This window comes from Synchiropus splendidus, chromosome 2, assembly GCF_027744825.2.
Source record: "Synchiropus splendidus isolate RoL2022-P1 chromosome 2, RoL_Sspl_1.0, whole genome shotgun sequence".
Classification (NCBI taxonomy): Eukaryota; Metazoa; Chordata; class Actinopteri; order Syngnathiformes; family Callionymidae; genus Synchiropus; species Synchiropus splendidus.
Window position 1 is genome coordinate 9,240,887 of NC_071335.1, and position 15,906 is coordinate 9,256,792.

A 15,906-nucleotide genomic window follows, 5' to 3' on the forward strand; every position below is an offset into this window, starting at 1 on the left:
AATATCTTCCCTATACTTGACAACACAACAAAGAACAGCGCAGACAATGAATGATATATTATTCCAGCAGGAATATTTCCATTTCTGCAGCTCTTTAGTAGCAATAGCAGTTCAGTGGTCTCATGGTGTTACGATTTATGACTCTTCAATCTCAAACAGTTAACATGAAGAACAAATAATCTTGGCAAAATCCTATGTAACGCTACATATAACTGCATTAATTGTTGTATATGCCTTGATGAACGAGCACAGCATGAACAAAGCACCCACAACAAACTCTAAATGAATCTTTCATTATAGTTGGCTGAACAAACTGTGATTAATGATGTATCTGCAGTGCTCTTTCTCTCCATGAAACCGTACCGCTGCTCTCTGGTGCTGACCTTTCCTCTAAACCCGGCCTCAGCAAATCTTTCTCACGTCGTCTTACTGTGACTCATCAAGTCAATCCTTCTAAAGTCGCTGCAGTTCTGAGCATCCCATTTGTTCTCGATAACAGAACACTTGTCAGACGTTCCCTGCTGAAACAGTCAGAGTTGCCCTCACCTCCACCTTGCTAATCCCCTGAACTACTTCAGCAACGCTCTCCAGTCTGTCTCATTCTCTTCCCTTGTTTGTACTCATGAGTCTTCACTTGACGACACATTTCCATCCTTGTCCTTGATCAGCCGAACCTGTTACACATTCTCACCAGCTCTCTCTCTCCATCATGGCGACCCCCTTCCTTATACAACTTGCCTTTGCCTCAGCGACCTCCCTCTTTGCCCTTCATCTGCACTCCAATTGCTATTCCCTCAAATCCTCCCTTTGCTTATCCATCCATTTCTTCCTCTTCCTGACACTGCCTGGATTGGCGCAGTAGTTTGCAACCCTCCCATAACCCGTGGGCCACTCCCTCCAGTTTGAACAGATTTGAGGAGGTGGCTTGAATTGAATCCCACTTGACAAGGAAGTGCGATGGTGGATCATTTTTGTCTGCATGAAGTGGTGCCGGTCCTAAAACACTGCTGGCTCTGTCACGGGCGGAGCTATGCACAGCCACTTGTCTCATTCTGATACTATGCAGCATTCGTGTTCAAACAATAAGAAACAGGACACAGGGTGTCCCTCCTTTCCATCTCCATCTTAGCTACAAAGGGCTCATTTTCATTCAGCCTAGGCTTTTTGAAAAATTATTGATATTTTATACCATGACATGAAATAAAGAGAGGACGGCGCTTTGTACTTGTCATTAATACACAGGTAAAAACAACAGAGCCGGCTTGTATGAACGCATTCTAAGACTCACTTCATCATCAATCCAAACATGCACATCCTTTCAGAGCGCGTTCTCCATCCTTTGTTCCATTGTTCTTTAAGTTCAGTAATGTTATGCTAACATGCTCATTATTCACTGGAACTGAGGTTAGTCTCAAGGATGTTTTGGACAGTATCTGTTGGGTTGTTGTAGTTGACAATTGTTTGCACCAGGACAATGTTATAGGTCACTCATGTGGAGATAAAATCTTCCTTCGCGTTACATTTATACAGATGGGAAAAGTTTTGAAGCCTTTTATTAATCACCATTTACAATTTTTATCACTTGACAGCCCTAATGATGAATGACTATATTTTGTTTGTATGGTGTTTTTCAACACAACATAGCAGAAAGAAGTTTAACACACTGCTTGTTTGTTTGTTTGTTTGTTTCACAATGACTGATTTGTTTAGATTTCATTTACCTGCCGCAGACATATTCCCAAAGCCATTCAATAACTTGATGAACAAGATGGATCAATCATTTTCTCTGGAATTGTTCTTTCGCCAAATTTGACTCACCAAATTAGAAGAACGAAATATGTAAATGAATCTGAAGACGGATTTTATAGTCTCATTAGCTTTCCCCCTGCTGCCAAACTTCCAAAATGCAGGCCATTTGACAATATCACACTAAATAAACTGCAGCTACGCTACAGGAAATTGGCCAATTTCACAGCTTGCTAATATGTTTGTACTAAAACAAGATGCGTCTCCTGCCTACCAACCATAAGGGAAAGCAATTCTCATGCTAAAGCATGACCACATTGGTCATATTGTTGGCCACAATACATAGTTACTGTGAGGAGGTGATTTGTTTGTGAGGACTGCCTCTGGAGTGAAGCACCTCCGGCTATATCCTAGTTTGTTGGCACCTGTGCTGCCAGAGAAGGAACAATGAAATTCTTGGCTTGTGGGTAGGAATGAAGATAGACTCCAACACCCCTTGAAAGTCATGACTGGCTAGGCTCACTGTAGCCCTTCTATCTGGAAGTGGGAGGTCAATGCCACTCAGCTTAGGAATGATGAGACAGGCACAGAGCAGTACAAGAACGTGCAAGAGACAGTGGTGTCCGACAATAGTGAGCTACTTAATTGCCTCCACTGGCGGAGTGCTGCAGTTTGTTTTACAATATATGACTTTCTTCCCCAGATTGGTGTGCGCGGGCGCAATGTTTGTAAACAAGAGCTGCTGCTTTTATTCCCGCGGTCTGAATGCTGCGGCTTATACAACAATGCGGTGAAGAAATAGATTTGTACAGGTACACCAGCATCACATTGAGACAAGATACTGGGCTTCGTCACAACAGACCTATAAAATCACACAGTTCTATGTCATATGTGCTCTGCCTTCTAACAGCCTACGCTATTGGTCAATCCGCATCGAGGCACTGGCTTTGGCCTGAGACTTCGATTGAATGGCTCACTGCCCAGGTAGGCACCACCCACTATCTATAAGCCCCTTGTTCTCTCCTGCTCGGTCTCTTTTTCTTCTCAGCCTTTGACTTGTCACCATCAGGTGCTTGGTATGTTGTCTTGTCTAGTTCCTGCAAGTTTTGTGAGTTAGTGCTTGACGCTGCAGACCAGCACGATGCCCGTGTCACATGTTTGGGCTCAGTGTATCTACCACTCTAGGACTTATCCCGCAAGCTTGGCCCCACCTGTTCCTGAGAACCCTGCTTCCCCGGTGGTTGAGTGCCATCCTCCTGAGCCGGCTTCGACGATCTATCAGTGAGATGAGAGGAACATGACGGTTTTCAACATGTTTTTCATGGAAGAATCTCGTAAGAAACATCACAATGACTGATGTCCGTTGCTAGCGGGACTCAAGTAGTGCATTCCAGCCGGCCATATGAAGGAGATGGACCTGTGATGATGCTGCATCTTACAGATTTATTCCTCATGGCTAAAAGATAGCGACTTGTTGTCACCAATTCAGTAAATGTCAAAACTTGGACCTTTTCTTCATTCTGAAACATGCAGTCGAAATCAAGTTTTATTTGGGTCCGTCGGTCTTGCAGATGCTTCCACCTGTTGCTGGATCCTGCCTGTCCTCACTGAGTGCATGACGGAGTTCCATCTCTGATGTTGAATGATGGATGCTTCTGGAGTTGCCTTTGCAAGTATAAGCTGTGTATATCCTCATCTGTGATTACATTTTTCTTTTCTTTTCTGTTTTGCCACAGTCTTTCCTTGTAAACAAAGGAACGGGGAAGACCCATCTTTACGACAGTTTGCAATTACACCCATTTGCCAGCGCCACCGCCAAAAGCACATATTCTCAAACTACACATAGCCACCTTAATAAAGTCTCACATAATCGTGACTTGGTGATTCTGTTTCCATTTTAGTTCCATGTGGTAGATACTGCTGTGAAAACAGTGTGAATTAACACTTGTTTCTCACACATAAGACAGGTTGTGTTGATTAAACACTAGAAGCTGTTCTAGTTGTTTTGTGACTGTTTTTTATTCCAACTGGTATGTAGGTACTTCATTGTTTCCTGAAGGTTTTCTGAAATACAATAGTTGTTGATGGACGAGTTTCTATATGATTAATATTCTATTGATCTACCAACATCTGGGATAAATCCAGACTAAGAAGTGCCGCTTGCGACTGGAGGGACAGGATAAAAGGCATGTGCTGATCAAAGTTCCGCTCTCTCATCCGAACAATTTAAACACGTCTCAACAGACACTTTGACACCTCCTCAAGATCAATCAGCACATTTTTGTTTTGTTTTTCATCCTTCATTTTTGCTGATATTTACATATGAAGTTTGAGTCTGTCAGTCACGCCAAATAAACTGAAGATTCTGTTTAAATTAGTCTTCACCACTTTGTTTCGTTACCTTGGGAGTTGTCTGTTTATTTGTTTGAAATGGCTAAAATTGTGCTGCATTTAAATAATGGCAAAAAGCAGCGCTAAGCCACTGTAGCAAAATAAAATAACCCAGTCCTTATTATTGTTTTAAAGAAAACAAACTCAAACAGAACCCTAAAATGAAAATCCCAACTATAAGTCTAAATGTATTTATTTCAAATTCTATTGACAGACATTTCATAAACATCATTACATCATTCATTACAGAGAGAGTGAAACAGAGCTGTCCGAAGAACAGTTGTTTTTGTTTCTGACCTTTTTCACTGTTATTTTCTGTTCTCGGACAGTCCTTCTTCCGACATCCACTTGTTTGAGACATCTGTGATGACACATCCCTGTGGTGAATGCCATATAATAGATCGAGAGGGTGTGTGGGAGCGTGCTGGTGCTTACTGAGAGTGAGTTAGTGGCTGAGTTTCCTGAGTGTGATTCATATTACACTTCACCTGTGCTGTAACAACATAGCTGCAGTTCAGTTATTAATTTGACGGCTTCAGCGGTGTGAGGACAATGTTTGGTGACATTAGTCATTCGATTGGTGATGCTCCGATGACATCATCTGCATCTACTCAGGTTTGGTACATTAGTACCATATTGGAACTAAAGATCTGAATGTGATCCTGGTCCCTCACTCTGATATGCCTGGCCTGTCATGCCACCCTCAGCACTATGAATTTATCAGTTTGTTCCAGGACATTATGTCATAGTCTCTCACTCCGACAAGGGACCTTCCCCATCCATCAGGCGTTTGTAACAGGGCGTCCAAAGCTACGTCCCTAGCCCACAACCCTGAGCCCAGCCCATTCCCGTCTAGACGTGCCACGTCAATGACTGACATAACAACTTGCTTTGTAATAAAACAAGCTGTAAACATCTGTTTGTACAAAAATAACCTTTCATAAAAACAAACATCAAATAAGAAATGTTAACGGAGATAAACTCAGTAGCTGTTGCCACAGTAACACTTTCAGATGCTGGGGTCCCCTGCGCAGCTCGTTCATGTTTTTTTTTTAAATATTTATGCAAGATAAGCATTTGTAGTCAGATAAACAGTTTGCTTGTTTGATGGCCAATCAATGTGCTTGACATCAGATCTTCATTTTCTAATTCTTGTCGTCCAGTTATTGAATTTTAACTTTCAGTGGTGAGACATCCTTTTTTGTGTTGTGACACCAAGTGTTGATTTGTTCAATTGGTTTGTCAAGTTCCTGCCACTGACGTGTGGTATTTCCCAGCCTCTTGTTTTAGTGTTGGTGAGCTGCTGCTTCTTGGCCCAATTCTATCAAAGACTCAGACGTAAATAAAGGAAAATTAGCAGACAGATGATGTGATTGTTGCTGGTATACAGAGCCCATTTATTCCACTGATCAGTGCATTCACACAGTTATTTGGCGTGTTCAACCTGGCTTCAGCTGCTGACAGGAGGAGTCACTCTGCACCAGCCTTTGACAAATCCCCAGTGCATAACATGTCACAGTTTAGTCGCTAGACTCAGGAGAAGAAACACATGATAAAGTTGTGGAAATAAAGGAAAGGCAAAAAGATGGAAATAATTACAATAATAATAATATTAATAATTACAAAGCCAAAAGCCACAGCTGCGGTGTGGAAATATTTTGCCTTCAAACCTACTGAGCGACATGAGCCCAACAGCGTGGATGACCTGGTTTGTCAAATTTGTTCAACACATCAAACATGCACACCCACCAAATATTTTATATATATATTAAGTAGGTGCAGAATTTGTTAACAAAGATTATGAATGCATTTTTTAAATTGTAGTTATCATTATTTTTTACAGATAATCAAGATAAAGTTTGTTTACATTGGTAAAAAAACACTGATAATAAATGAAATAATTACATTTAAGGTGTACTGGTGTTATTATTGATACATTATCCTGAAATTATAAAAAATGTTGTTGGCAATAATATAATGATTTGTGGGACGATTAATCAACCTGCAAGATTTGTCATCGTGACAGGCCTAGTCACCTGGTGACGGAGTGCTGTGTTCAAGACCTCTCATCATGACAACTTGAGAATTATAATGCTCCATCAGTATTCTCAGCCTAAACCTCCAAGCCCCACGCTCCCATGCTTTCCATTAAAACTTCACCTCAGATGATGCATTTAATGTGAATAAGGTCTGAATTCTGCTGCCAACAAAGTGCGAAACCTTTGTTCTTGCTGTTACGGACGGATCCCGGGGAACAAACTCTCCATCTGGCTGTGCCTTTGTTGGGTCTCAACCCAGACTGACCCAGACTCTGATGCCGGGTTTGTGAATAAAACATGTTGACGCAAAGCTTCGAAGGTTGTTTTTTTTTTTCATCTGTCTCATCGTCTCAGAAACAGGGCACTCAGGACATTAATAACAGAGAAACCATTGATTAGTGTCTTTTGCCGTTGAACTGTATGATGAATGTGTTGATCCTCCTTGAACTCTGGATGGTGTTTTTTTTTTTGCCAATTTAGGCTGCATGACCACGCGTTCCTCTGCTACGTTCAGCAGTGATTCTCAAATGAAACAACTCAGTGTGCAGTCAGTTTTATTGCTTTTCTTTTCCCTTGACTGCTGTCGTCTGAAAACAGGAGAAGATGCCCAACTGAAATTTCAAGAACTTATATTGTGTTTTATATAACAAAAGCTAATAAACAAGGCAAGAGCAGTCTCCACGTAACACATGTTGCACCACACTTTTGCTCGTGTTCGTAGTTATTGCTGCTGAAATGATGTCTTCTTGGTAAAACTGCTGGTGTTCATGAAACAAAACAGAAAACCCCACTCTCTCTAGCTCTCTCTCTCTCTCTCTCTCACACACACACACACACTACTCTACAGTAGTTGAGCTTCCAGCAAGTTACTGTAAATAGACTGGAATTCATTATCCAAACCTTAAATCTCAGCAAGAGTGGTCGCCATGTTGGATAGTTTGGAACAGCGAGGTCAAACAAAGAGCAAAGCGGAATTGAGGTAAAAGCGTTCATGGAAATCTGACTGGGTTTGTAAAAGAACAGCATAAATATTTATCCCGCTTTTTATCTTCATTTGTAGCTTCACTTTTGAAGTCACCTGACCTTACTCGGTTTCCATTGGAATCTATTCTCAGAAAGCTCTGTAAGCTGAATGTTTATGCAGCTACACATCTTAAATTTGTCTTTGCTCATTCCTTTCATCCTCCTGATGTTTATTTATTGGGTCAAATCCATTTTACATCTGTTTGTGAATGGCTGAGTCATTTATATAGCACTGCTTTTTTTCTATTGTACTCGCTCTCTCCCACAATTATTCCTTCTCGTGCATGAAGAATGAACAAACGCTCCTCGTTCAATTTGACACTGAAATCGAAGCTGCTGTTGCAATTCAGCTGTTTTTCTCGGCTCAAGAATCTCCATGGGGGTTTCTCCTCTATTGTTCAGTTGTTAACATTTCTTATTTGTCAGTGCTTTACCACTTGTTTGGTCGTTTGTTCTCATTTGCTGTCACAGTTCTGCTGCAACGTTTTTCAGCTTGACTGCGCCCTCTGTGTTTATTCAGCAGCTCCTTGTCCAGACTGCTACACGTGGTGAACATGTTAAGTACACCTTCGTTCACTTTTTAGTCATTAAACATCAATGTTCTTCCCCTCATTCTTCATGACCTCGACATTCATCATTCTCGAAAAATCACCCTCAGACTGTCATCCTCTCTCTGCAGAGTTTCACACTCTGCCTGAGGCGTCTGGCGTTGTTAGCAGGGCCAAGTTAGTTCAGCAACACTGCACTGTTCACGTTTGTCGTCATGCAATGCAATGCAATGCAATGAGGCAACCTGATTTGAGGAAATGTGATAGGGCTATCGAGAAGACACAAATGTGCAATGGTCTCTTCAAGTACATGTTGGCTTTTCTGTTTTGTATATAACCTCTACCCGACTGCAAGGTCAGCTCAGAATTCAGGCAAAGCAAAAAAAGCATATGGATCCATCTTCAATCCCATGACATCATAAATTGACGTTGGGAAAGTCGACCTTTGCGTATAAGTAGGAGTTTACTAGTTGCGTAAAATATTACGCATATTACGTGTTTCAATGGACTCAAAGAATGTTTTCCTACCGTAGCATTTCGGGACGGCAGAGGGTAGAGAAGAAAAAAAACCAAACACATATTGTTTCCATATAGCTCCAGGTGTGGATCATGAGGAATGCGTGAGATGAGCAGCACACACGGGTGAAACTCTGTTCACTGAAGATGTTTTGATGTCATTTGCTATTTATAGCCCCTTAAGTGGCTCTCCTTCTTGTTGATGGTACTGAGAGTCACCATGACTAAAATGCATCACCGTTTGATGGGCTTTAAATAGCAATCTGACATGTTATTAAACATAGAATGTATGGAGCGCCATCGCATAACTTACCCCTGGCGCTGGAGGTAGAATGAATGAAGCACTGTCCCATGGCTTTCTCTAGCCCAATTTCTTTTCCATATGTTATGCTGCCAAAGCATCAATATACATTGCTGACGACTGCCATTTTCGTCAGTAGAGGATACAAATAAAAAATATTTGCTGCTTGGTAAAAGTGTGGCACAGCTGTCTCAATGACAAACTGTGATACCCGTAAGATGCAATATGAACATTGTTGTGTTGTCGACGTTCTTGATGTTACTTTTGCAATGCCTGCAGACTGTTTGTGTAATGTCCAGCTCAGTGTTTGCAATCATTCAATAAAACCACCTGTAGTGAAGACGGCGCTGGTAGGATCTCTTCATATGCGATGCACATGAACAAATCGCCAACACTCTGACGAGGTACAGTACATTCTAAGTGCCAGCATAGTTGGGAACAGACTACAAGCAGGCACTGGGTGTCTTCCTGGTGAGAACACCTAACGTTCCGTTATTGATGCCTGGAAAGTCTGTAGAGCTGTTGTGCTCCCATAGCCTATCCATCTTGAAACATCATTGCCAGTCAGTGCTTAATGTTAGTGACTTACTGTTTACTGATGAAACTACAGTTTGAGATCTTTGCAATAAGACCCTGATTTTCACTGAAAAAAAAACATGTTAATAGAAGTATGAAATACAGTATGAGAGGCTTCATTCAGTTAATATTTTCTGCTGTTCTGCACAGATCTGCCACAATGCTGTGGGATCCATGTCAGTAGTGTTTAAAATGACTTAATAAAGCTAAAGTTTTGCCTCCATTCACTAAATTTTGTTTTCCCTGTTTTATTCATTGTATTTGCATCGTCTGTATGTGGAAAAGAGGAGACTCTCAGGTGCAGGGCCCAATAACTTGTTTGTTGACAATTATTATTCACAACTCAGTTATCAATTATAATGCTGCTATTACTGCAGTTTGTCCTAAATGGCATATGGAGCTTGAGACTTTATCATACATATTGCTTTACACTAGATTTATTCATTTATTTCAGCAGATGGTGTAGCGCAAGTCTTGAGACTTTGTATGTGCTTGTGTTCCTTCCTTCTTTTTTATCACTGAAATGGCTCTAATGTGGTTGCATCACTCCATGGTGCTGCAGGCAGTGTCCCTAAATGTGGCTAATACATCAACGGTTTAAAAAACAAAGTACAGTGGTACCTCGGTTTTCGAACGTCTCGTACTTCGAACAAATCGAGTTGGAACAAAAATTTCTAGATTTTTTTGCTTTGGATTTCGAACGAAAATCCAGAACTCAAACGCCCCTGAAAAAAGCCGGAAAAACATAACGTGCGCGGACCGATGAAATGACCCACAACGCGCTTTGTTATTGTGTATAACGCAGCCTCTGTATGCAGACGTGTCCCGTTAGCTACTTTACATTTACTGACTATTTTTTCTTCTTATCGAGGTGTAAAACCTTTCCTGTCTCCGCACTGGACCGTGGTAGAGTGTCACAGGGGAGGTGCTCCTCGACACCTCCGAGGCTGGAGCTCACACTCCAGGGTTTGATGTCCTGTTGTCGGCTGGAGCTGGGACAGGGATGAGGCGAGTCTCGGACAGAGCGTTACTTGGTTTATGACTTTGTCACAGCCAAACTGCACAGAAGCGCACATTCAGAGCTGGACACGCACCGGGCACCTCTTCACTTCTGGAGAGACGTCACTCACTCGGCAACCCCTCCCACATGCAGCGGCCACACATATAGACGAACAGCGCACCTGCAGCAGACCCTCTACATTCACTCCTACAAAAGACTATTTTAAGGCTTGGAACGCATTATTTCTTTTTCCATTCATTGTAATGGGAAAAATCAATTCAGATTTCGAACAATTCGCTTCTCGAACGCCCGTCTAGAATGGATTGTGGTCGAGAACTGAGGTACCACTGTACTTGTGTAGAGTGTGGAAAGGCTGAGGTCAGGTACTCCAACATCTGCGCTCAACTGCACGTTGATTGGGATGTGCAAAGGAAGTGCACATCCGTGCTCAGTCATACGTCTGGATATATTTGTGCGTGAGCCATTTTTTGAGCATAGGCCATGTATTTCATGTCTCTTTGTGGATGGAGCCGCAGGTGCTTCTCGGACCATTTCTTAGTGTTGCATTTGTGAGAGTGGTGTAACTTGGAATAGATCAGGATGCAGTCTCAGGCCTTGTGTCAGTGGAAGTGCATAGACTACACAGCTTTTTCTTTCCTCTTCCGAATGAAACGCTGGCTATATGATCATAATGTTGAATTACTCTTTGCTATCCTACCCTTTCCCTCTTTTCCCTCCCCTTTTATTCATTTATTTTTGGATTGTTTCAACTGGATTTGAAAACTTCTCAAACGCAGCTCCTCACTGAGAGCCTGCATCTCTTGTTGGTTATGCTTTCAGGTTGTCATACTCAGGTTAACTCATAATTTTGGTTAATACTATATTTTTCCTCCGAGTATCACCCACAGCTTTCATCAATGTCTTTGCATGAAACCAAACCCCTGAGGAGGCTTTCAACACCCAGGAGGCAAGCAATGAGTAGTATTGATTGACTGAGAGTGACACATTCAGACACCTTCTGAAGTCATCAAGTATAGTCAAACAAGTGTAACAACAAATGTTCAAAAAATGTGTGATTCATACGCACATTAAAGTGATCAGCTTCTGCGCTTTTACTGTATCCACCAATATACACTACTATACGTTGCTACATACAGGGCTCTGGAAATCAAAATGGACTGCAATAAGAGACACCCAGACCATTCTGGGAAAAGAAAATTAAAAAAAAGAAATTATAAGAACTGTCTCTCTGCTCCTTTTCTATCCCTCAGCTTGAGTTGAGATAAAAGTGTTGTTGTTGTATGTTTGATGTGGGATTGAAATAACCCCCCCAAAAAATCAAAATTTTTAAAACTACATCTGATGCAAATAAGACCTTTAGATTTACTCCTCTGGATGAGCAGTATAGAGGGAGGGATGGCAGTTGCTGAGGGGTAAAAACTGATCCTAGATGTATCTGAGGAGGCCAACAGAGGAAAGACTCCTTCTTTATCTATCTTCACTCCTGCTGTCTAATGCGGCACAAAAGAAACCACATCTCTTTCATCACACGTGGACTCACATAAGGGGAAAAAAAGCCTCCTCGGCTCACTCCCTGTTAGCACGGTGCTGTGCTCTGCTCAAGTATTGATAAATTGCTACCACCTGCCCCATTTTTCACCACGACCGCCACGTCGTCAAACACAGGTGCCTCGATACGAACCTCCATGCACTCTCAGCTGCTAACAAGAACCAGCAAGCAGCCCCGCGAATGAGGAACGGGAAATCAAAGGGTAAGGGCAAATGAGTGGGAGGGCAAGTGGGCATGGGGCGGGGAGTGGGGTGTTCACAAAAGAAAACAAGCTCATGTGAACGTGATTGTGGAATAACGGAACCTAGGAAGATCTTAATTGTTCAACTGCTTCCTCCTTTTGTCGGTATCTCCTCATTTTATTAGAAGCAGCCTTGTGCACCAGCCTGAAAACAGAAAGTTCATGGTGAGCACTTGCACTTGTCAGGACAGACATGCTAACACCAGGTGGAAATATATGTGCCCATTGATCCCTTAGGTCACATGGGTTGTACTGTGTGACGATGACTCTGTGCTCGCACAATCATTTCCAGCAACACTGATGCGTGACTTCCGTCAGCACATTTGTGAGTCACACCATTGTGCAAAGACACCCAGACAGGTCGATCAGTTGAAGTGTTCTCTCCCCTGTCTGCCATCATCATGTCTGACTTTTTCACCTGACTTTATATTTCTGGCAGTAGCGTCATGAGATGAAGTCACACTGTTTTAAATAATGCGAGTTAGAGAAAAGATCATGCCTGTCTTGAGTCGACCAAGTGTGAATACAAGTGACAAACTCACTTCCTCTGTGTCTTTACAACAACCCAACCTCCCCTTATATTGATGTGACATTGGATGTCACTTGCTATATATAACCCCTAATGTTGGGTCTTTGTTTCTTTGCTGTGACGCACTGTCCACAGCGTCAGGACATGCTTTGGAAGGTGGAACATGTGCTTTAATTGAAAGACTAATGTGTGAACATGCAACGCTGAAGGCTGCTTTTGGCAGGTACAAAATTGGGAGTGAGGATGTGTTTAAAAACATATTCACACTTGTCGACTGACGGATGCAACACTTTAAGGAGGCATTCTTGAAACTGAACACTTTGTCTTGTAACTCATCCCTGCTTCATCTCGGACATTACTTGGAATACTTAGCTCCTTTTGTGGCTATTTGAAGTGCCACATATAGCAAGTGACACAAGTGACCATGCTTAACCGAAACCACAACCTCCATTTTTCCCCCTTTTTACCTGACGTCAGGATATGCTGCGAACAGTGTTGGGACTAACGCGTTATTAAGTAAGGCGTTATAGGAACTACGTTATACTACTACGGAACTACATATCTTTTGTAATATGAGTGCCATAACGCGTTCCTTTGCCAAAATCACAACGCGTTTATCATTACTGTGATTTAAACATGCGTGTTACACGTTACTTCACATTCACAACTGTTTAAAAAGTTTAAGAAGCAGTGTCCATAATACGCATTAAAAGTTTCCGGTGGTGAACGTGAAGCCCGCATTAGTCATGTGACGCAGGGCCGCGCATGTTAAAACAATAATGGCAGCAATCGATTTGTAATAGGATTGCACTTGAAGTGGGTTAGGGCTTATAGATGATAGAGAGCCTTTATTACCTGACTATCTAGTTTAGCAGGCCACACAAAAACATAACGATAATGGGACGGATTCAGACCCAATGTTGCTGGTTCCTGACCCAGCCCCGTGACCGTGGCTGTTCTAATATGATTATGTTTGAGCTCCACTATAATATACAGTTTAAAAAAAAGTTACTTTTGCTAGTAACTAGTTACTTTGACAGCGATGAGTAACTTGAAGTAACAAAGTTACTTTTGATTGAGGTAACTAGTAACTGTAACTAAGTTCGTAACTTAAAGTAACTTGCCCAACACTGGCTGCGAAACATTTGGGAGGCAAAATTCTACTTGTTAGAGTTGATGCCTGTAATTTCATAAAAGCTGCTGGTTGAGGGGGTGGATTATAGATGATGAACCCTGTTAAAGATTCAATGAAGTTTTTTTGTGCTTTTCGCAATCCACGTTATAGAAGGTGTAGAGTGGTTTATGTGTATGCGTTTGTGTGGTCTGGAACAGGAATGTATTACAATGTTAACAGAAATCAAGTTGATATCAAAGTAACTGGCAGTAATTCAAGAGTTATATTAACTTTATTAACGGTGAACTCTAGTACAGCCGTACAATAAATGAAGTTATAATGTTAAATGCAATAAATCTCTCATCTCAAAGACAATCAAATAGCCCATTTAATTACTCTGTAATTTGACTTGTAAACTAACGCACATAAACATCTCGGTCCACAATATGGCAGAACTATCAAGCACTGGCAAACAATGAACAAGACCACTTTCTTTCTTTCAAGCAGGCTCACCTGAAATGTAACCAGCACGGAGAGAATCCCCTCCAGCATGAATTAGCCATCCCTAATAGACTTTGTCACACCACTTAAAAACCTCACTAGTTGATGTATGCGTTTGGACTTGGGATGCACTGATCCCGATCCTAGTATTAGTATTAGTATAACCCGATCCAGCCTCTTGCATCAGTGAGAAATTGCCGCTCTGGGTGCTGATCCTGGCATTTAGACTCTATGTTCAGTGCTCACGTTGATGTCACACGTGGCGCCCGTCATAATGATAACATGGCAGTGGCTCAAGATACAGCGTTGCTGCAGTGTACTGCAGCGGAGTTTTCAGTTTCCACCCGAAGCTGAGCGGGAGATGTAGCCCATGCTCGGATTGCTCTCACAGTAAAATGCAAATAACTACAACACGTTGAGATTTATTATGGAATTTTCCAGGATTCTCGTCACTTTTCGCTTGTTGATTTCCTGTCTGTTTGTTTCTCTCCACTACAAACTGAAGCGGTGTCGTGCATAGCTCCGCTAAATATATATCCTCGCTGATTTGAAGCGCTACAGCAGCGGTGTTGTACCATGTGGTAGCGCAGGCAGTATTTGTTGAACATTTTGTCAAGTCATTTTTCCTTTTCACCTAAAGCATGACCAGTGTTATCCCAGAGCATGGGAAGAAGGCTAACACTTAAACACTGGTATCAGATTGGTTCCAAAGCCCAGTAGCTGGAATTGGGACCACAAATGTCAGATTGGTGCATCCTTATTTTGGACAGTCGAAAAACAAAATCACCTGCCTCATGTTGGACTCAAATCTGTGACCTTCCTCTTCCTAAGGCTGCAGCTATTTGCTTTTCTTTTAAAATCCAGCTCACTTGCAGGTTCAGGTATGATGGGTGCATGCCATGTAGTTCCCGAACCAAAGTTCTTGACTTGTTTGTGGACCTGGCCTGTAGCTGTGGATGGTTCAATCTGATGTTCTGCTGCAGCGCACCGCCCGGCGGTGGAAGTATGCGCTGCAGGAGGTCGTGTGACCGCCTGTTACATGCATGGCAGTGACCCGAGAACTCTGCTACTTGATGGGCTGGACTTCCTGGACCCCACCTAAAATGCTCATCTTTTTAACTTGTCCCTGAAGGTACTTGTACACTGTCGCCAACTCAGTGCAGTTCAGGCACACACTCCTTGCCAAATCACACTTGGAGGACATTTGCTGTTGAGGCGGTTGGCTTCAATTTTTTGATAAAGCCACAGCAATATTACATAACTGCAGGTATTTTGCCAGCCATTTCTTTTCTTCCTTCAGGGGATCAGAACACTGACTAAGAGCTGTAGCAAAGGAAGAAGAAGGGATTGGATGGAAGTGAATACCAGATTGTTGACCATTTCATGTACTCGTACTCATGGTTGTGGTATCTGTATCAATGTCAGAAAGTGGTATGTAGTCATTCCCCGTTGTGCCCATCTGTAAAACAGCTGCACCATATGGTGGTCACCTTCTCATCCTGTCTGTACAGGAGGAGCCAGCAACAACTGGCCAGCACTATTGAGTGCTGTTAAACACTCGGGGTCCCTCAGAACTCATACATCTGTAATAGATCCAGCACACAAAAATGGCATGAATTGATCTCACAGTTAGGATTGTGAAATTACAGAAATGCAAATTGAAGGTGAGGGCAGGATGGAAGTTGACCTTCTCCTGTCCAGTTTAGCTCACATGGAAGGCTTTTCAGCCCGCGAGGGGCGGACTTTACCAGCAGCAATAATTGTACGTTTAACACATATGTGATAAATATTAAAATGTGCACTATATATTT

General features: G+C 42.2%; 1 protein-coding gene across 5 annotated transcripts in view; it reads left to right on the forward strand.

The window, feature by feature from the left end:
• Nucleotides 1–15,906, forward strand: part of LOC128755023 (endonuclease V-like) — a 74,990-nt gene that overhangs the window by 39,651 nt on the left and 19,433 nt on the right. The window contains exons 9-10 of one of the 5 annotated variants that reach the window (XR_008414012.1): nt 2,450–2,558; nt 2,657–2,688. The exons of 2 other annotated variants lie outside the window; for them this stretch is intronic. Coding sequence is in view for 1 of the 3 variants with exons in the window: in XM_053858154.1 (XP_053714129.1) it covers nt 2,450–2,548 (99 nt within the window). In the remaining 2 variants the exon portion in view is untranslated. Of the gene's footprint in view, nt 1–2,449; nt 2,592–2,656; nt 2,936–15,906 lie in introns of those variants that run through there. 2 more of the 5 variants (XM_053858154.1, XM_053858157.1) reach the window with 2 other exon arrangements.